The 23,289-nt window shown below is 38.7% G+C and overlaps 1 protein-coding gene across 2 annotated transcripts; it reads right to left on the bottom strand.

The window, feature by feature from the left end:
• Nucleotides 1-1,027: 1,027 nt before the first annotated feature.
• On the bottom strand, nt 1,028-22,930 carry syt5a (synaptotagmin Va). 2 transcript variants are annotated; one of them, XM_088344434.1, is made up of 10 exons: nt 22,797-22,930; nt 10,265-10,429; nt 10,010-10,024; nt 8,336-8,517; nt 7,468-7,554; nt 7,231-7,398; nt 6,994-7,161; nt 5,525-5,642; nt 4,505-4,638; nt 1,028-3,290 (listed from the first exon to the last, which is right to left on the bottom strand). In XM_088344434.1, exons 2-10 carry the CDS (start codon nt 10,416-10,418, stop codon nt 3,081-3,083), a joined length of 1,236 nt encoding a protein of 411 aa, XP_088200560.1. In that variant the 5' UTR covers nt 10,419-10,429; nt 22,797-22,930; the 3' UTR covers nt 1,028-3,080. The 2 variants fall into 2 exon arrangements, with proteins under 2 accessions (XP_088200560.1, XP_088200567.1); XM_088344441.1 differs by lacking the exon at nt 10,010-10,024.
• Between the last annotated feature and the right edge of the window lie 359 nt (nt 22,931-23,289).

Below are 23,289 nucleotides of genomic sequence, written 5' to 3'. Positions count from 1 at the left end.
ATGAAAAGCGGCAACGGCAATCAACGCGAAGCAGGCCAGGAATAATCTAAGGGCCATGACAAAACCGGCGCTAACGCTGAGCTAGCCGACCAAATAACACATGGTGGGCAGCCAAGGAGCCCCAACTGGGAGCAAACAAAACAGGAACGTCTCTGGCTGCCCCTAAGTTAACGGGGAGATAGTCGTACAAAATAATTCCAACTGTGACACATGCAGCAAGAAATACAAACTAAAGACGACAATAGCCTACCTCCAAGCATAAATGAGCGATTTGCAATCACTTCACTACAATCGCTGTTATTTTCAGAGATACCCTCACATGTTTTGTTAATGGGATTTGCCATTTTGAAAGTGTTGTGTTCCTTCAATAACATCACAGCTCTACAGCAAACATGCCAGAAAGGTCAACTTTGAGACTAAATTTCTCAGGTCCCATGCCACATGGAAAATGTTGCAATATATTTGCATAATTGTCAAGAGGAACACAACACAAAACTTTGTTTGAGAATACCATTACCTAATTGTTTTACATTAGGCAACTCAATTTTCTCTTACCACTGCCATTAGTATTGTCTCGCGGGCTGGATTAAATCCGGTGGTGGGCCTGAACCGGCCCTTGACCCATAAGCTTGACACCCCTGCACTAAGAGCATATGTGTTGAAGTTAAACAGGCCTGGCAATAGCCCTATCCATTCCATGTAATTCCCACCTCACATGTTTGGCTGTGCGTGAGATGAGGACAAATAGGGCACTCTCCTAATCCACTCTTTTCACCCGCACGTGCACACACGGCACTAAATAAAGGTGTCATTATGGAAGATGTTCCCTTTACATGATCAAACTAAATGAGAGCAATGTGGAAAGTTGCGCAAGAAATATATTTATTGACAAAACACTTTTGAGGGCTGATCCAATTTTGAAGCATAACAGCTTGTTATTTAAACTGATTTTCCACAGGCTGCCTTTGTGTGCGTGAGCGCATTTGTGTGAGGGATCTGAAAAGTAAATCCACAGAGCCATCTGTCGTTGAATTCATCTGAAATATTTCATTTGTTAATGTTTTATTTACACGTATAACATATTACATTTTTTCACATACAGAGAGACGGGAACGACAAAATGTAACTAAACCTTAGAGGGAGGGGGGAAACGAGGGTTGTCGATAAAATCAAATCTCAAAAATGGGACCGGCACGAATGCCGTTTTGTCTCATATTTTTTGAAGGTATGCATTTAATACTCATAAGCGTAGTACTTTCATAGTAAACCTTGAAGTAATGACAGGAGTCTCATGAATAACGTACTATGACTTTCTTTGTAACAAAATTGAAGATAAAGACGAAATCATTTCAGGAAAAAGATGCTTTTCTTCAAAAAACTGACATTTTTTCAATATTTACTTCACAAAACTATAAGAAAACTGGGATGGATGTGATTACATACAAGTAGATGTGTAGCTCTTAGATGTTGACGATATCGGTACAAGTTGTGAAAAGGTACTCTTGCAAAGTAACAAACAGGTTTTTGCACACTAAAATGTGACTTGAACAGTGTCTTTCCACAGCTGGATTCAACTGTATTTTGTCATCTGTCTGCAAAATACAACAATAATCCGTTGAAATTCTGTTTGTTAAAGTATTTAAATGCTTTAAAGGGACTCTGTATTATTTAGGCCCTCTATTAAAAACACAATATTGTTTATATAATAAGCAAAACCAAAATACATTAACCATCATACAAGGATTCTTTTTTGTAAATACTTGTAGGTGGAAAAATTTGCATTTGTATTGCAGGAGATTTATTAAAAAAAAAGGTCTCAGCGGAGAGCATTAGAACAGTTTGGAATTTTTGCATTTTGAAGGGTTTTGTACAGTCTTACATTTTTCTCCTTCCAAGTTCAAAATTCATTGATGTCTTCTCTTTAACAATAGGGTCAAACTACATAGAAGTTAGTATACAGTAAAGTTTATTTTTATCGCCAAAGCAAAGGTGCCTGTCCACCCAAGTAAAGGAGGAAAGAGTTTAGATATGACCATCATCTTTCACAGGCAATCAGGGAGGTTACCCTAGATGTGAAAATGAATTAAAAAAAGCTAATACATCACCTTTGGTTTTGTTGACACAGCCTTTTTTCCCATAAAGACATTTCACTCTCCAAGGCCAGAACGACATTTAATATCAACACCATTTCAGTATAGGGGGATGTTTAGACACGTTCCAAGGGATGGGCAGGGCACCCGTATGATGCAGCAGGGGTAAACCAGTGAAAGCTGTTGGGCCCTGATGTTGAACAGAAGAGTGTGTTGTGTCATCCTGAGTCGAGTGACATGGCCGCTTTATTGTGTCCCATTTCATCTGGAGGGACGAAAGCTCGACCAACTTGGGTGCCAAGGTGCTTAACTTGTTTGGGTGTTTGGGCATTTGGGTTGGCCATGGTCAATTTTTTGTGTTTTTTTGATACCTTTTCCTTTTTTTCTTTTCTTTGCTTTTGTGTATGTGTTTGTCTTGCTGTCGGTCACCCTTCTCAAGGAATATGACCAGGGTAGATAGATGGATAGATGGATGGATGGATAGATGCATAGATGGATAGATAGATAGATGGATAGTCTTCATGTGGATTGGTTTTTCTCTTTGGGTTTTCCATTCTTATCTGCCAATGACCCTGCCTAAAAGGTAAAGCCACCCAAAAATGCAACACGGGTCAATCTCAACGCGAGTAATACTCTTAAGTTGCACAACCACCATTCTAGTTATACTGTCAACTTGGGTTACTTGAACAATTTTAAAGTTTTTTAATACCTGTATGATTGGTGGGCCTAACATTTTTTGCATCAAAAAAATTGTGCCTTGGCTAAAAATTTGAGGAACACTGTTCTAAACTAGCAGAAATTTAGATACCTTGCTACGAAATGGTCACTCTACCATGCGCATCTTCAAGGGCTCTTTTCTGTGCTATAACCAGCAGCGTCACACAATATTCTCTGTTTATATTCCACGTCAGATGTGGTGTCCACGGAAATAGAGTCCTCTGTTTCCAGTGTGGTGAATAGTAAAACGTGAGGGATTGTAATTGGTGTGTTTTAGCGTATGGGAGCCTTGAGAGCAGCATCGACCTCTTCCTCAGGTTGCAGGACATGCCACTGAGCCACCGGACGTCGCGGATTGGCAAGCATGTCGGACCAATGGCGCAGTCCAACACCCGAAGCGCCGTAACCGATCCAGCACTTGCCAATTGGATCATTACTTCCCAGTTTGTCGTAGTCGTATACGGTGATGATCACTTGCACTTTCTGTAAGGACATAAAAACTGTTGAATGCATACTTGGAATTTTGGTTCCAATCCAATCCAAGTAAATTCATGGTAGTATCGATGGATACCTATTCAATACTTTTTGCTTAAAAATATCATAATCATTGATTAATTGAACCCCTTTCTCCTGTTGACTATGTAATGCACAGGTAGGCACTAGTGAGTGCAAGATCTCCTGCCCCACATGAAGAAGAATTAATCAATGTGTGATAACTATCCAATAGTTAATTCACATACTATCATTAGTATTCGTAGAATGTTTGCACCATAGTCTAGTAGTAACAATACTGCAGATCAGGTGTCTCCAACTTTTTTCAAGCTAAGAGCTACTTTTTGTTCCTAATTAGCGCAAAGGGCACCCAGATTGATATGCATTTCTAAAAAAGCAACTTAGCTAGATGGCTTGTTAAATAGCTTAACAGGGTAGCTTAAGAGTTATTTAGAATGGTAAACAGGTTAAAAAAACAAAACTAAATGGGGGCTAGATAGTTCTCTAATGGTGACAAAGGCCAACCAAGTAAAAACAAAGCTAAAAACTAGATAGCTAGCTAGAAAGGAGGCCAAAATTGATCTTGATAACCAGCAAAAAAGATAAAATATTAGCTAGATAGCATAGAAAATTGTAAAAAGCAAGCCAGCTTGCTAAACAGGCAAAATGTAGGAAGATAATTAGTTACAAAGCTTAAAAGGTAGCCAGATAGCTAGCTTAAAAAAACTGCATATTTTTTGCTCATTCACTTCAAAAAACACATAAATTGGAATTTAGTTTGTTGTATTTCCTGTAAAATATATCAATATAAAGATAAATAAAAGACAAGTAATTCTCATTCTACTTGCTTAATTTATTGGTTTAAAATAATTGTCAATACTTGAATACATTTTTTTTTCACGAAGCCCATTAACTAGAATTCATATATTTGAATATCTGTCATATGTAGTGTAGAATATAGTCAATGTTATGACTATGTTGTTACTATGTTATTACAAGGTTAATTGTTAAAAATAGGGTTAAATAAACTCAGTCAAACCCAACCCCCCAAAAATAATTTTACTACAGCACAATGATCCAGATATTTGTGTTGGCCATGGATAACAAAGCTTGCTGCGTCTTTTAGCTGGTTGTCTTTTAACCTTTTTTACCTTTTCCTTATCTGGAACATGCAAATTGTAACTGGAGACCCCAGTAAAACCTACCTGGATCTGAGAGAAGGGAATCTCAAAGCTGAAGCTCTCATTGAAGTATGGATTCAGAGTGTTTTGTTTCACCGATGTCTTCTTCTTCTTGAGGCGCTTCCCGTTGTGCTGAAGAACCACTTTCACAAACGGATCTGAAGAAATATGATCTCTGATGTGATTATTCTTGTTTTATTTCATAATAATGACACAGTAATCCCTCGTTTTTTGTGAGGGTTGCGTTCTTAAGACGTCCTGTGATAGTCAAAATCGGCAAAGTAAAACCTTGATGAATTAACTAATCACTGTATTTATTTGTTTATTAGCGAAGGACAAACCCAAGTTACAGGGTCAAGTATTTGTTTGATGACTAAAAGTACTGTACTTTATGAACTTTTTATTTTGAAGATAACTTCTGTATTGTCAGATTATAATTTAAAAATGAACCTTGCTGTTTTATCGCACAACTGTATGGATTAAGGACCCGATCGACTTTACTTTACTTTTACTTATGGAAAAATGCTTTTACCTTTCGGTTCTGTCCTACAGAAAATATATATTTTCCCATTATTAAGCAATTTTGAAAAAGCGCCAGGGAGCCACAAGGAAGCGCCAAAGACCCGCTTGTGGCTCTATAGCAAGTTTAGCAGATGGGGGGGATCCAATTTTGTTGGCGATAGAAAGCATTTTCCTCTGGTTAGCCAATCAGAATGCAAAACATAAACATTAAAATTCCGAAGTAGCGTAACCATGATAAGTAAACCACAATACAGCTAGGATTACTGTATTTTGTAATAATATCGCTGATGGAGTATGGAAAGGATTATTTGTTAGAGCTGAATACATTGTTAACTCAGCAGTGTCATAGTATCCATGAATATAATCTATGTGTACAACCCCAAAATGATCTCAAAAGTTTCCATTCACTATTTTGAACACCACTTGGCCTTTTCCAGGTCGGAGGACAGTAACATGAATTTTACCACTTAACTGAGAGTAAAATGAACAGAAAATATTTGCCTGTGTGTGCTCACTGCTCACCAGAAAGTCCTCCGACGTCCATCTTTTTCAAGTTCTTGGCTTCCATGATGTTAACTGTTAGCTTGCCGGCAGTGGGGACGTAGCGAAGAGAAATGCAGATGTCTCCAAGCTTTTCTTGCTTTAATCCCAAAAAATAATAATAAACATTTGGCTATTAATCTATAGCAGTCATTTTCCACATGATCAAAATGACTATAAGAAATTAAAAGCATGAACAGATTTTTTTTACTTTAAGTTGATTGTTTTTAATCAGGTCTTAACAACTCAGACTTATTTATGATTTTTTTTGGGGGGGGGAGGGTTTGATGACAAATTGTCAATTTAAGTGCTATCAATAGTTCAAAACCTTACCTGTAAGATAATGCAGCTTTCCACCTCAAATCGAAATGGAAAATAATTTTAAGGCTTTACCTTTGGGTTAAAGATACTCTTTTACTTCATCTGTTTTTATTTAAGTGTAACCAACTAATCAGAGTTGAAATCTTAAAGGGACAATGTGTAATATTTGACCACAAGATATCGATGTATTGTCTTATGCAACCAAAAACAATTGGGACAAAGCACAGGGAAGAATACAAACTACGGAGACTCAGGGTGACTAACCCGCGCTATTTTACTTCTCATTTGTTTGACTGGCCTTTCACAAGGTTTTAGAAAATGCACACGTTCATGATGGTTCACATATCTTTGTTAACTGTTCAAATCATATTGTTTCTTTCTTTTTATGTATAAAGGTTTTTTTACCCCTAGGAGGTGCTGATTGATAGACAATGTCCCTTTAAAGACTGTGCGTCATATCAATAGAAGTCGATATCTGTATTGCAAAATCCATTTCAGCCTGGTCATCCTGGAAGGGGTATTGCCTCATGTACTGTCCCTTCTCAAGGTTTCTTAATTTCCTCATGCTGAGGTTTTGGGTTTTTCCTTTATTTCATGTAAGTTTTAGATCAGATAGTGTAATGATAGTCTGTAGTTTGTAACAGTCTGTACAGCCCTTTGAGACTCTTTGTGATTAAGGGCTATACAAATTAACATGACTTGACTTGATTAGTTGATGAAAGAATGACAATTTAAGTGCTGTCAAAAGTTTAAAGCTTTACCTGGGAAATAAAGCGGCTTCACGCTTCAAATCTTTGTATGAAGCAATTTTAAAGCTGTACTCTGAGTTAAAGACAGTCAAGCTCTATCTGCTTCAACGTATTAGTTCAACAATTTTGCAAAGTTGAAGCTTTAATCTGCTTTAACACTAGTGTTAAAGCTTAACTTGTGGTGAGGGACAAAACTGAGGTAAAGACGGTTAAGCTTCAACTGCTTTAACTGTAAACTAAAGCTTTAAACCTGCTTTTACTCAAACATTTATGCAATCTAATGTTTTAAATCACACTTAAGACTAATTTTAACTCTTTAAAGCCTACATTTTGGGCTCACTCTTATTATTGCAGCTTATTTTTACAAATCAATGTACACACCTCTTCTTTCTCTCCTCCGATCAAATCTTTCCATTCATGTATGGGCTGTCCGAGGTCCACAGTATTCATGGGTATCTTGATCTCACCAATGACATCGTGTTTGCCAAATCGGTCAAAGTCGAAAACCTGGAGGACCAGTGTCTGACCACCCAATTCATTGTAGGGTATCTGTAGGGGAGAGATCGGGTTTTCGAAATTATGTCAACAACCTGAAGGCGCGGTTATTTTTGGTGGCACCTTGAAGATGAAAGTCTCGTTGAAAACAGGACAGAGGTTCTTGCGCTGGACTTTTGTCTCAAACTTTTTCTTTTTGTCCGGCAGCATGTAGACTTTAACGTAAGGGTCTGAAGTTCCGCCCATGTCCATAGCTGCCAGGTCTTGAGCCTGCAGAATGCCTACTATCAACTAAGAGAAACCACAGAGTTAGAGTTACATACTGAGTGAAGTGTATCAGTGTGTGAGTGTTTTCTGCACCTGATTATCCGTGAAGTTATAGTCCAATGTGTACTCCAACTTTCCAAAATTCTCTTTCTCTTCTTCTTCTTTCCCTTGCTCTCCATCCTGGAAGGAACACAAAGAACCGTCAAGGATGAAAACATTCAGTCTGTGCTTTTGACGAACATTTGTGGCTCTCACAAGCACTTAAAAGTGCATTGTGGACTTTGATATATTAAATACTGTACTTCTCCCTACCTAGCTTGCTGCTGCATTTTGCCTGCCAGGCAGATGAGAGGGACAAATCTATGCACACACCCTTATCAGAAGCTAAATATGGCAAAAGCAAAGACAAAGCACAGCAAGGCGTGGACTTTTGTTTTCCAACAAAAGAAAAGGACAATGCCAGGTGTCATTTTGTTTGGCCTCGCTACTGTGGTAAATTTACATAAACACATGAAAATGTACATCTTACCAAGAGCAACGTGCTGCAACTAAATTTTAAGCATATTGCAGTTCCTGAACAAAAACCTGTAAATCCATTGTCACAATTGTAACAGGGCAAAAAGGTTGTTTGTTACATTGCAGATCGGTACCGATCAATACTAGCATGTATTTACTTCGATCGGACCGATACAAAAATTCCCAGTATCGCCAATCCCTACTTTTAAAGTTATCTGAGAAGTTGAACTAAAAAGATAACCTGAATACAAATCCCGTTTTCTGGGAATATAAAGCAATGTTCCCCTGTCACAGCAAGTTACCTCATAAAAGACATACAAATTCAACCTAAACCTAGTCCTTTAACCTATCAACTAGTCCTTGAACCTATCAGTGGAATGTCAGAATATTTCCTGAAGGAAATAGAAATTATGGTTTGTAGGGAAATCATGTCAACTTTTCTCACCTTTTTATCATCTCCTTCTTCTCCTTCTGTTTCCTTCTTCTTACGTCCTCGCCCGGCCTTTCTTTCTCTGACCTTTTTGGGCTTTTTGCCCTTGTTGAAACATTTTTTGTAGATGCAGAATCCCATACAGGCAATGAGGGCGAGGACCACCACCACAATGGCACCCACTGCCCACATGGGCACTTGGAAAACAAAGGAGGCAGGTTCAGTGCAATCGGGACAGATTTTGCAGTCCAAAATATATCTTCACGGAAACTGTAGTGCTGTTAGTCGTCAAAAATCTAGATGCTAATTGGTAGAACCCTACAATGTCACTAGCAGTCCTGGTAGCTGAACGGAGTGACATAGAGCATGTTTTTCCAACCAGTAGCATGTAGTTGTTCAACTAGTGTGGCCTATTTAATTGAGTAATATGCCACTGGCTATGTTTAGCCAAAATTGTATAATTTCTTCATTTATAACTTCTTGCTTATTTCAGTCATTTATTACTTTTTCATTCATTTAGTATTCTTTAGTAAACAGTGGTGCTTTTTGTAGCCAGTGGTAACTTTAAGTGCCATTGTTATGTCTATTATCTTACTTCTTTGAATAAAATACACAACGAGAGACAGGACACATAATAAAAAAGTCCTGAATCCCTTATGGCCAGCTGATTTTAAAAAAATGATTTTAAAAAATTATCTAATGATTGATTACAAAATCCAGACAAAGTCAGGGGAAGGGTCTCTAACACTCCATGGGGAAAAAATTGTAAATGGGGTAGAAGACACACAAAATATTTAGATTTATTTTAAGAGCCATTCCATTTTCAGACAAAAACACCAAACCTACAAAACACAAACCAGACAAAAGATAATTGTTTATCACTTTTTATTTCACTGCATGACGTTTGATAATTTGATAAAATCTATAAAATAATAATAATGTTACATATCAACAAATATACTACTTAAAACGGGTCTCTCTCCCGCAGTTACTTAAGATCGTTGACGCTTGTAGAAATTAATAGTTTCCAAACAAGTTTCGAGCAGAGTTCTTTTGTAAAAATGTCACAAAATACTGCAGACAAAAACGATACGGATGTTTTAAGGTAGTGGATCTGCCCACCCTTACCGATCACCAATTTACTCTGTGTGCTTAACTGGCATATTCGGGTGTTTACAGTTTATTCTCTGGGTTTTTGTCATATATTGTTTAATAGCTACCATATTAAGGATTCCTTAGGGACGTACAGCCAAAGCGGGGCCTGTTGGTGTAACCCCCAAAAGGAAAATGTAGTCGAAACTTTGCCCTATACATTTTAGTCCGGCCAATCAGCTTTCTGAGTTGCTTCAGCGTTGCATACACTAAATTTGGAAAATTGCAGAGAAAATTACTTTGGCTTTAATCTATCTTTGATCCACATGTACTCACCAAAAGAGCTATATCTGGCTCGCGAGCCATACTTTACTGAACCCCTCTATGAGTTTGAAAAAGAGTCAACGCTTCCCGAGATTCAAAACATGTATGACGAATACTAAAAAAATGCATAACGATGCATACTACTTATAGCTACTTATTGTGTGGCCAAATTCCAACAACCACAATATCAACAAATAACAATATTGCCCTGTGATTTGAGCGTGTTACAAGAGCAGCTCTATTAAAGTGAGTGTCTGATGGGATGATACTTACTATTAAGTTTATGGTCTAAGATGGAGCATGGTTGTCGCATGTTAATAAGAAGAGAAAGAAAGACAATGCAAATGGGAAGTGAGACGATGCACAAAGATTTGGATGATGATGCAACATTACAAATGCAGGATGATTTCCACAAAATGTAAAGGACAATGATAAGTAAAGACACTTGAATGGCTATATAACTTTAAAAATAGTTGAACAGTTTGACATTCAGTTTAACTGAGGTTGTCGGAATGGTTTTGAACTTACTGGGCAAGTGGGTGAGCTCGTTGAAGAACTTGTTCTTCATACTTGCAAACTGATGGTTGGAGTGGTGTGAAGGAGGAGGGGGAACTGGGGGCTCCTGTCTTTCCTCCTCCGCTGCCCTGCGGGGTCGCGCCCCTGCAACTTTTAGCAATCGCATCGTTGCCCCTGCTAAAATAAACAAATGTCACTTTGCCTGAAGATATTTTAAAAGTACCGTATTTTCTGTAGTATAAGGTGGTCTGGATTATAAAGAAGCACCCCCAAAAATAGTCTCTTGTCATATCTTTTTTTCATATAAAGGGTTTTCCAAAATGTTTGACCCCATTTCGTTGGCTAATTTATGTTGGAACTACCAACAATTTCACAGCTTGTGTAGGAACGTTTCAAGTGTGTGTGTGTGCGTGTGTGTGTGTGTGTGTGTAATGTTTGTCCTCACTATCTTCAAGCAGAGGTGGGTAGGGGTAGCCAAAATATTTTACTTCTAGTTGAATCATATTATTCTGAAGTATAAGTAGAAATGGTAGGAAAAAAAGTACTCAGTGAAAAAAACTACTCAAGTACTGAGTAACTGTGACAACGTCCAATTCATTGTTTTTTTAAAAGAACGATTCACCCAGATCATCACATCAATAAAGTACATCCAATCAACAATAAATTACATTTAATTTCAAAATAGATTAAAATATTTAAAATTAATTCAAGTACTTTGACATACAATATGAAAATAATAGTATAAATCTAAGAAAAACAAGTAGCACAATTTAAAGCCCCAGTACTTTTTTAACAGAATCTCCTAGCAGAACAACAAGCTAGCAACCCAAAATGTTGAAAGTGCAACATTGGACCCAAAGGAAAAAAAATCTAATTTATCAGAAGCAGAAGAAAATTGAAAAGCCTTATAGTAGCCTTATAATGAATGCAACACATGTTGTATGTATCTCTGTTAGCCTACTATCACAATGACAAAGTTGGATACAGCACATCCTGTGGAGAATGACGTGACTACTCTCTTGTATGATACCGCCTCAAGTTTAACTCTGTTACTGTATCGATGAACTACAAAATGTTTAATTGTTTTGATAAAGTTAGGAAATGCAATCAAGAAACCCAATTTTTTATGTCATTTTTAACTTGAGGATTGGAAAAAACAACAGCTCTTATCTAGGCAACAAAAAGTAAATACAATGACTTTAATACAGTTTTACTTTAATATCTGTGCAGTTTTATTTTTCATCTTTGGGTCCATTGTGGATCACACACACACACACACACACACACACACACTGGTTTGCTACCTGTGCAACTCTTTTAAAAGGGACGTGGCTTGGGCCGCACAACCCGGCACTCAGGGGGCCACGAGAGAATAAATCAAGCGAAGGAGGAATCTGTGTACTTTCTTAAGTAATGGGTTTGATGTAGCCTAATGTACTGGAGTAAGAGTACAGTTTCTTCTTCACAAATCTACTGAAGTAAAGGTATTTGGCAGAGTGATTTGAAAATACAACCAGAGGTACAAATTTCCCAAAACGTACTCAAGTCAATGTAATGGAGTAAATGTACCTCGTTACAACCCACCTCTAATTTTTAGATTAATGAAAAGGCATTTTGCGTGTCAGAGTATTCATCGGTTACAGTGCCAGCATGCCTTCTTCACAAGTTTTGAAAAAAAAGGCACCAACTTCAAAACTAATTAGGACTCTGCACCAAATATTTCAGGAAATGTTACTGTTCGAGTTTTAAAGCGCCGACCAATCAGAGGCAAGTTTGAATAACAGCAAAAGCCATTAAACGTGATTCAAAGTTTGCAAGCATCACACTATGCTACACCCAGCGTGCGAGGTCATTGAGTGTCATGGCAGACTCTGTAAACATAGTCCCAGAGTCAACAAACAAGAAGGAAACGAAGCTCGCATCCAAGAAGGGCGGTACATCACTTGTTTGGACCTATTTTGGCCTAGTAGTTAAATGTCGCGGCTCTCACCACTGCCAGACAGGTCGTGTTTACAGCCTTAAAAGTATGTGGATTATTTTTAGTGTGCAATGTTGACCTTTTTATTGTGTGCACAATTTATTTATTGTTGTTGATTACTTTGTTTGGGGTGGGTTATTTTAAGTGCGTACATTTTATCTTTCATACTGTGCAAATGTTCTTTTTTCTTGTTGTTCTTTTTTTAAGTGTTTATTATTTCTATTTTGCCAGCACGGCGCCGCAGTGGTTAGCGTGTGTGCGGCACAGTTCTGAGGTCATGAGATCGAACCTCCTGTGCGGAGTTTGCATGTTCTCCTCGTGCTTGCGTGGGTTTCCTCCGGGCACTCCGGTTTCCTCCCACATTCCAAAAACATGCATGTCAGGTCAAGTGGCCAGTCCAAATTGTTCCTAGGTATGAATGACCGAGCAAATTGTCTTTCCCTGTGTGCCCTGCAACTGGCTGGCAACCGGTTCAGGGTGTCCCATGCCCACTGCCCGAAGATAGCTGGGATGGGCTCCAGCACCGAAGAAGGGTGGTACATCACTTGTTTGGACCTATTTTGGCCTAGTGGTTAAATGTCGCGACTCTCACCACTGCCAGACCCTAGTGAGGATAAGCGGTGCAAATAATGGATGGATGGATATTTCCCTTTTTTCAAATGTTATTTATGTTAGATGTTGACTTTGTTTGGTTATGAAGACATGTCAAAATAAATAATTGGAATGTTATTTTGTGATGTTTTATTTTGAAAATTCTCCAGACCACTATTCTAATGAGCTCAAAGTGCTGTCTAGTGCATTTCATAGGTGGGTAGGTCCTTCTATCAATTAAATAATTGAAAAGTAAAAAATGGTCAGGGGAGGGGGTAGTGTGCTGGGGGGTGCCAGCATGCAAAAGTTTGGGGACCATTGCACTAGACTATAAGGTGCATAAAAATGAAACTACGGTACGGTCATAGCTACCTAATTATTCATGTATAACTATTGCACGTTTTTTACCCTTTGTGCATTTAATACCTTTACAGTATACAGTAGGAGAACGACTGATCAGGTCAAAAATGTCGCAGACCAAAACTGCAATACATTGTTTCCAACAGGAATTCAAACGCCTGTTGTAGCGGTGCACGTGCCAAAATCTAACCACAAGACCGCTAGTGATAGAATTGACATAGAAAAAGACATTAGATTTGAAGTTGTCCTGAAAGATATAAACAAACACAAGGTCTAATTCATATTCAGACACACAAAAGTGTTTGTTCCCTCGTCTTGTTTTTTTTTTTGCATTCATTCATATCTTTTAGGATGAAATTTCTGTTTCCTCCATTTGCTAACATTCATTTATAGCTCCGTTTAAAGTGTTACAATGAGATAAAATATATCGCCTTTTGGGCAGCACGGCGCCGCAGTGGTTAGCGCGTGTGCGGCACAGTTCTGAGGTCATGAGATCGAACCTCCTGTGTGGAGTTTGCATGTTCTCCCCGTGCCTGCGTGGGTTTCCTCCAGGCGCTCCGGTATCCTCCCACATTCCAAAAACAAGCATGTCAGGTTAATTGGCCGGTCCAAATTTTTCCTAGGTAAGAATGAGCGAGTGAATGGTTGTCTGTCCATGTGTGCCCTGCGACTGGCTGGCAACCGGTTCAGGGTGTCCCCTGCCCACTGCCCGAAGATAGCTGGGATAGGCTCCAGTACACCCACAACCCTACTGAGGATAAGCGGTGCAAAATAATGGATGGATGGATATCGCCTTTTCATATGTCATCACTAGTGGTCTACTGCAGGGGTTGGCAACACAAAATGTTGAAAGAGCCATATTGGACCAAAAAACACCCATATGTTAGAGGTCGCAAGAAATTAATAGCTTTAGGAAGGCCTTATAAGAAAGGCAACATATACTATATATATCTATATTCATTGGAAAACGTTAAGAATGTTATTTTTTGTTTGTCTTCTTAAGGAACCATCTAATTTTCCATTATCAAGCATTTTTGACCCGTAAACACTCGTGTAGTAACACACACGCATAAATTCTGTATTCAATTTCAATCTAATTCACAACATTATGCGGTGGATAAGGTAAATAGATTATAAGGCACACTTTCACATTTCTGGCTAATTTTTTTTTAGATGCGTTTTACATTTCCAAAAATACGGTCTGTATATCCTAGTTTCATTTATGTATCTATTATAGTCAAAGTATTTTCTTTTGAGTTTGAAATATTCTGTGTCAATTCAATGTTAGCGTCAACAAGAAGTGAGAGCAGACGTGCCTGTGTGTCACTGTGCAGCAATTGTAATAAGATTAAGAAGGCAAGTTAATCCAAAAATCCCTGGCTTTAAACAAATTAAGCACTGTTTTTTTCCTTTTGGAGTCTCCTCCCCATTTGGAGGGTGTTTTTCACCATTAATCTTCTCCCTTGTGGCCAATCACAGAGAAACGGACCTTATCATTTACAGTTCCAATTTCTATACTGACGTTTGACACATATACCTGTATATTGCGATTGCATACGGAGTGTATTTCTTTCCTTTTTATATGCATGTCTAGTAGGATTGTGCCACCACCTTGTTCATTTTCATATTCATGAGAGTAAAACATATAAATGTTGAAAGCCAAAACTGTGTACTTTAACTTGGCAGTGTCAGACAGGGTACTACTAATTTAAAGCTTTATTATTTCAACGAGTGTTAAAGTTTACGGTAAGGTTGTGCAAGTACCAACACAAGATATTATTGTAAAAAAAATAAGAACTAAAAAAAATAATAATAAAATGCTATTATTAATTTCAATATATAAAGAACATTATGTTTTATTAAGCACCTCCCGGTGATTTTTTAAAAACAGACCTTATACGTTAATAAAACACAGGATTGATATGAATAATAGGTAAAAATACATAAACCATCATATGAACGTGGATTTGTTTATTCAGAAGATACTTGACAGAATTAGACAGACGGGGTCAATACCGGATACTGGAGACCTGTGCAAGATACTGGACAGGACAAGACAGGTGGGATCGATATCGAATATTGGAGCAAGATACTGGGCAGGAGGAGACCGACGAGATCGATATCGGATACTGGAGACTGGAGCAAGATACCGGACAGGAGGAGACTTATGGGATCGATACCGGATACTGGAGGTTGGAGCGAGATACCGGACAGGAGGAGACCGACGAGATTGATATCGGATACTGGAGGTTGGAGCAAGATAACAGACAGGATAAGACAAACGGGATCAATACCGGATACTGGAGACCTGTGCAAGATACCGGACAGGAGAAGACAGACGAGATCGATATTGGATGCTGGAGGTCGGAGCAAGATACCGGACCTGATGAGACAGACGAGGTTGATACCGGATACTGGAGACTGGTGCAAGATACCTGACAGGACGGGACAGTTGGGATCGATATCGGATACTGGAGACTGGAGCAAGATACTGGACAGGAGGAGACAGACGAAATAGATAGCGGATACTGGAGATGAGAGCAATATACGGGACAGGACAAGACAGGCGGGATTGATACCGGATACTGGATACACAAGCAGGAGTCAAGCACAAGTCTAGCAAAAGCAGAGGTACGTTGACGGACTGACAAGGAGTGAAAGAGAGCACTGAGTTTAAACAGGAGAGAAGCCAATCAGGCAACGAGTCGCAGGTGGCGCCAAACGGGTGGGGCCAAGTGAGGGCAATGGGCATCCGTGATAATACTAGTATGTTAAGAAATTTGTATTTATTTTACATAATATGGGGCTCACTTAAAGGGAGCTGACATAATTATCTGTCCTCTGGTAAGGGTAATCCCAAAAACCAAAAACCTTGTGAAATGCTGGGCAAAAAAAAATGAGAATAGTGTTGCGTTTGGTCACTTTGAGTCTCCATCGTTTGCACTCTACCTTTTGCCTGGTATTACATGTTTTGGATGCAAAACACAAAACAGCAACATCTAGTGGTCAAATATTACACAATGTCTCTTTAAATGCTGAATTTTTTTAAGAGCATTTTTGCAGGGGCAAGGGAATTGTATGCATTATTAATATTGGTGTCTGGAATAAGCATCAGTGACTACTCGAGTTAGTATCAGTATTACAGAATGTGTTCAATGAACTGTTGATTTATTAAAAAATCTTTAATTTGTTTGTGACAAATTTGTATCTATCCAGTTATAACCTTGCTAAAGACTGATTTGCAATATTTTGAATACTGCAAAATTATGGTAGTTAAGAACTTACTTCATGGAAAAAATCATGCTGAGGTTTTTGAGTTTTTCCTTGTCCCCGTGTAGGTTTTAGATCAGGGAATGGTGTAATAGTATCCTGTAGTCTGTACAGCTCTTTGAGACCTCTTGTGATTAAGGGCTATACAAATGAACATGATTTGACATGACTATGAAAAAAATACAGTAGTTGAATTGAACACCTCTTGATTCCTTTTACATTGGGTAACACCGGGACTGGACAAACTAAAAATACTAATAATATCTCATCTCATCAGCTACACCGCTTATCCTCATTAGGGTCGCGGGGGGGCTGGAGCCCATCCCAGCCATCTCCGGGCAGTGGGCAGGGGACACCCTGAACTGGTTGCCAGCCAATCGCAGGGCACACAGGGACAGACAACTCACTCGCCCATTCACACCTATGGACAATTTGGACCGGCCAATTCACCTGAAATGTATGTTTTTGGAACATGGGAGGAAACCGGAGTGCCCGGAGGAAACCCATGCAAGCACGGGGAGAACATACAAACTCCGCACAGGAAGTCTGGAGCTGGATTTGAACCCACGACAGGTTCCCATGACATGAACTGTGCCGCACAAGCGCTAACCAAGTCAAAAAAATCTTCAGAGTTTGAGTTCAGCCTGCCTGCCCAGTCAGACTCTGCTTCTGATGTTAAAAGAACACTGTGTAACATTTGACCACTAAATGTTGCTGTATTGTGTAGTGCAACCGAAAGCTACAAAGCAAAAGAAGAATATAAACCACAGAGACTCAAGGAGACCAAACAACAACATTTTTATTGTCATTTTTTTTGCCCCAAAACCTTTCACAAGGTTTTTTTAGGGGGCTACCAGTAGCAGCAAGATGCTGGACAATCGTGTTATGTCAAATAAATAGAAATTTCCTGACTCACAAATATTTTGAAGGGGGAGTTTCCTAACAAGTAGTGCTTCCTAGTGGCACAAAAAACTTTCATCCTGTTCAGAAAACGACAACATTGATTTGAATACTAAGCAAAAATCCATGAACTATCATACCAATGTTAAGTCGGCGCCATGTTTGTCCGGTATCCTGCTGCCACCTCCTGCCGTGTATCACTGTCCCTCGCTTGTACCAGACAACACAGTGCCATCTAGTGATCAAATATTACACATTGGGGTTTTAAAAAAAATGCACGCTTATATGATAATTGTTGTTGTTTTTCTTTTAATGAATGAAGATTTTTCTTTACCAGTAGGAGGCGCTAAATTATACACAATGACTGTTTGATTGCTTCCAGTGGTATTCAACATTGTCTGATAATAGGCCCAATCACTTAGGGCACTGGTCAGCAACCAAATTGCCGCAGACTGGTACTGGGCTGTGTGTTGTTTGGTACAGAGCCGCACAGAAATTACAAAAACGTGCCATATTTTTCGCTTCTACAATACCATATTTAGTCGTGTGCACACGCATTTTTTTTTAACTCAAGAAAATCTCAATGCTTGGGTGCCCATTGTATTACGTTTTTTTGAGTAGTAGCATTTGAGTAAGGGTTGATCATCTGACAAAAATCACTGACCACATTTCTCAGCATAGGATACAACGGGGCTCAATCCTGGATCATGGTGGTGAGAGGGGGATTTTTTATAAGTTTATTGTCCATTTTTCATTATCCATTATCCATTTTCCATTATCAGTCAAATCATGATACACTTCAAAGCCAACAGGCCGAGACACTTGCTCCTAGCCAAGAGGCTAAGCCAAGATCCTAGCCAAAAGGCCAAGAAGCGACGCCATAACCTAACCACTATGTTACTATGAGCGCAGATAACATAAGAAAAGGCATTACATTTAATTTCATCATCACACTATTTTTACTCACGGTGCCATATTGTATAAGGTTGTATTGGAGCATCATGGGAAAGAGGTCAGCCATAACAATGATGTACAACGTGGTTACGTGAGTAAAAATGGTTTGATGATGAGATCAAATCCAATGCCTTTTCCTATTCCCCTCCCTACCCCTAGTGGTCTAGTGATTACACAAGAGAATTTAGGTCTATTATTATTATGGTTGTTATCGTTACTATTGCTAATGTTATTAGTGAGCAGGGCCGCTAGCCTGAGAGCATCGTAATCCGTGGGAAAGTAATATTTGCCCTGTATCAAAAATAGTCAATCCAATTTGGAGATACACTAAGCCAGAGCATCCATCCATCCATCCATCCATTATCTGCACCGCTTATCCTCAGTACGGTGGCAGGGGTGCTGGAGCCCATCCCAGCCATCCTCCGGCAGTGGGCAGGGGACACCCTGAACTGGTTGCCAGCCAGTCGCAGGGCTCAAAGGGACAGACAATTCACTCGTTCATTCACACCTAGGGACAATTTGAACCAGCCAATTAACCTGACATGCATGTTTTTGTAATGTGGGAGGAAACCGGAGCGCCCGGAGGAAACCCACACAAGCACGAGGAGATTATGCAAACTCCACACAGGAGGTTTGATCTCATGACCTCAGAACTGTGCCGCACACGCGCTAACCACTGCGCCGCCGTGCTGCCCTAAACCAGAGCAATCTTTCTTTATTGTTGCACACATCCAAGGGTCACTCTTAAAGGAATTCCCCCACACCCAAAAGGACAATCTGAGCCTCCTCCTGCTTTACTAGACAACCAGAACATTTTGTAATAAATCAAAATTAATCTCTCGGATGAATTTTTTCTTTTAAAGTAGAATAGATAAGATTGAAATTGTTATCGTCTTTCTTAAAATGTAGCAAAGCATTGAACTAATAATTTTGTTTTTACAGCCTTCAGCTGGCACAAAATGCTGCAGCAAGGCTTTTAACTAAGACAAGAAAGTTTGATCACATTACCCCGATTTTAGCTAACCTGCATTGGCTCCCTGTTAGCTTACGATGTGATTTTAAGGTTCTGTTGGTAGTATACAAAAGAATGCATGGACAAGCTCCCTCATATTTTTCAGATTTAATTTCCCCCTATGTTCCGGTCTGGAGCCTTCGCCCTGAAAATGCTGGTCTACTAGTGATCCCAAGAGCAAGAAGAGTACCGCAGGTTCGAGAGAGTTGTGGAATGCTCTTTCCCATGAGATTCGATCTGCAACCTCAGTGGAAATGTTTAAATCTAAGCTTAAAACACACTTCTATTCTATAGCATATGAATAACCTATATTTTATGTTTACAATATTTGTGTAATAATTGCCCTCATGTTGGTTTTAGATCGGGGAATGGTGTCATAATAGTCTGTGGTTTGCAATAATCTATGGTCTGTGCAACCCTTTGAGACTCTTTGTAATTAAGGGATATACAAATAAACATGAGTTGACTTGACTTGACTTCAATAGCTATGGTAAGTAGATGTTTGTCTAAATAGGTTTATGTGGGTAATAAATCGAATTGTACTTTGTACAAAACCATACGTAAATAGTAAAACATTTCTTTACGTTATGTTTTTTTTTGTTTCCACAGATATCTTAAAACATGAGTTTGTTTACTCTTACGTCAGTGGAGTATGAATTGTTCCTTGGGGTGGTCATTTTGTCTTAGGATTTGCTCAGGTTTCTGGGAAGAAACAATTACAGCTTGCCTGTTTTCTGAGTTTGGATGCTTGCAAGCTGAGTAAGAGTTGTGATGACATTTTTGTTCGACAGCAAGTACCAAAAAGTTATTTCTTGAGATGGATAAAAATGTTGGATTTCACTGCATTTTTGGGGTGTTTTTTCTGAACATAGCCTAGCACATTTCTTGGGTTGTAATGCCTTTTATTATTATAAAATTGATGGTGTCTGTAACCTTCAATACAAAAAGGTTAAACCATTCAGTCTAAGGATTATCACATTTGTGGATTCCAATAATGTCATTCTGAGAATTGAATTAAAACTGATAGCATAGAGCAGGGGTGGCAAACATATGGCTCTAGAGCCGCATGCGGCTCTTGGCCAATAAGAATGAGGCTCTTTGCTTCATCATATTTTCTATATACTGTGGCTCTTTGCGTTATTTCATGTTTGGGTTTTTTTGGTGTGTATTGAGGGTGTACACTTTCTTTGAAATCAACAAGGAGAGGAGTGTGTTATGGGATCTAATATGTTTTTAATTGTGTGTGTTTGTGTGTGTCTGTCTGTCATGGCAGGTCAGTGCGTGGTGTGGCTCTTTGAATCTCACAGTTAAAAATTTCAGCTCTTTGTGTCCAACTTGTTCGCCACCCCTGGTATAGAGAATGGTAAACATTTTAGAAGAAGAAGAATTTACTTCTATTGTCATTCTTGTGCCCATGCATACAGAACGAAATGTCGATACATCTGACCCGCACTGATAAACTGTAGCGAGCCGATGTAGCCGCAGCCGAACAGGGCGCCGCCATTTTAGACCCAACTGCTGTGTTGGGTGTCATTAGGTGACCAAACCCCCAATTCCAAACCTCAATGCTGAGTGCCAAGACGGGAGGCAATGAGTACCAATGTTATAAGTCTTAGGTATGACTCGGCCGAGGCTTGAACCAGTGACCTCCCAGTCTCTGAGCGGGCGCCCTACCCACAAGGTCACCGAGCTGGTAATTAGATTATTTATGACTTCTTCTTAAGTCTAAATATATTTGACTTTAAATGTTAGATTAAGCCCCCCAAAATGCTATCTAACATGACATTGAACTATTTTATTTTAGCATATGCAAGAAGTCATTGTTTATGTCAAACTGATGCCCAGTTAAATCTGGCACCTATTACCCAAACCACTATTCACATTTCACTATTGTACTATTTTTGCTTAGGAAATATAAATAAATATTTCCCCAACATGTTTTCTCTTATCATTATTAATGATTACCTTGCTGGCTTCTCAACCAGTGACGCACGGCACATTAGTGTGCTATGAAATCTTGTCTTACAGACCAAAGGAAATTACCCAAAAATAAACAGGTAAAATATCTTAAAGGACAGTGTGTGTTTTTTAACCACTACAAGTCACTGTGTTGTATAGCATGACTAAAAATGAGAATACAAACTATGGAGTCAAATTGACCAAATCATTTTTATTTTTTTGTCCTCCCATTCGCGAGGTTTTTTTTTTACCCGTAGATGCAAGATGCTGGATTATTATGTCAGCTTCATCTCGATGAGCCTCATGTTATGTTTGATAAATGCAAATATTTCTACCTGTATGTATTCAAAACGCATGTTTATATGGTTGTTCATGTATTTTTGCTTATTATTTGAACTACTATTGTCTTCTTTTTGTAATGAATGAAGTTGTAATGCCACTAGGTGGCGCTAAATGATACAAAATGTCACATTAAGAGATTGTGTTGCAAACTAAATAATACTTTACTTCTACTTAATTTTGCTAATCCTAAATTTATGGTCTTATCTTACTCCGAGATAGGTTAAAAAACTACTGGTAAATTAAAAATAAAAAGAATAATCTTATATATTTCAATTTTGATGAAGATTTTTTTTTATTTTAATCTGATATATTCAAAAACATTTTTATTTTAACGTGATTTTTATGGACAGTGCCCTTTAAAAGTCCTGTCCCGAATGTTGACATTTGCTTCTCGCTCAATTCATCTTTGCAGCCTCCGTCAAGCGGCTTGTGTGGAACATGCATGTACGTGCATTAACTTAGAAAAAAAGTACTTTTCTTTTTTCATCCTTTTGTGGTTTGGGTTAGGGTTTGGACACTAGTTGAAGCAGACCTTTTCTTACTTTCAGCATTTTCATACTACAGTAACAGGAGAACAGCAAGGACGAGCATGAAATCAGTCCTCACAATCCCCCCGCCTCTCCCTTCCCCCTCCTCATGTGCTGCGAGTCCCTAAAAGCTCTTATAAAAGTAAAATTAAAGCAGATTGGCAGGGTGGGGAAAAAAGGCTCTTTGAACTCAGTTGGGCATTGTTAACACATAGGTTATACAGAAAATGTACTTTCAATTTTTTGAGGACATCTCAAATGACCCACCCCGCTTTTAATATTTATTCAATGAAAAAAAGTCTGCTTTACCTCAAAAAAGGTTCAGAAATTCCTACTTAAATGAATCACATGTCAGTATGAAGTTTAGTAGTCGGATAAAACGAGAGAAGAAAGTACAATTTCAACTTGCAAGACAACTCATCGGAACCTCATGTACACTCGTTTGATACAGAACACACATTGATTTATTTTTTAATTAAATTAAATTAACAATTTTGTCTTTGTTGTGTGTGAGGCCAAATTGATTTTCTTCTTGTTCTTGTTGTATGAAAAGCAACTTATTTCCCATTGAAATCAACAATGTCATGTAAAGTTAATAAGATAACCGTTATTTAAGGTGAAATGCATGCATTTTATGCTAATGTCACTCACCAATCTTGGTCTCAGTCCTGAGTTTTTGTCCCTGTTTTAATTTTATTCCGCATCCGAACGTATTGTCCTGTGATCCTATAGCGTTGACTAAAGATAAGTAGTTGTCCTCAACTCTCTGTCGATCCTCTCCACCCCCAGCTACTATTCTAATCTCCCTATTATCCTTCACTGCGCACTCCTGCTTACTGCCTGCTGCCCACACAGCACACAACACATTTGATCGTAAGTCTCTAATCTAATGTCAGAAATCTTATTTAAATAATGATCTGCCATATTATGGCAAGTGTTTGAGCAAAATAAATTCACCCCAAAAAAATCACAATTCAACAAAGAATTCAGAACTATTATATTGCAGTAGCCTTTTACAGGCCTTCAGTAGTGCTACGTCTGAATAACTGATTTTCCGTTTCTACCACCTAGCTCATGATGTCCAAAGTCTGGCACAGGGGCCAGTTATGGCCTGTGAAATGAGATGATCGAGCTATTTTGCTCT

The sequence above is a fragment of the Urocampus carinirostris genome, chromosome 1 (assembly GCF_059441175.1).
Source record: "Urocampus carinirostris isolate Australia breed hairy pipefish chromosome 1, RoL_Ucar_1.0, whole genome shotgun sequence".
Taxonomy (NCBI): Eukaryota; Metazoa; Chordata; class Actinopteri; order Syngnathiformes; family Syngnathidae; genus Urocampus; species Urocampus carinirostris.
Note: the sequence above shows the minus strand (reverse complement) of the source record. Positions and strands in the feature narration are given on the sequence as shown.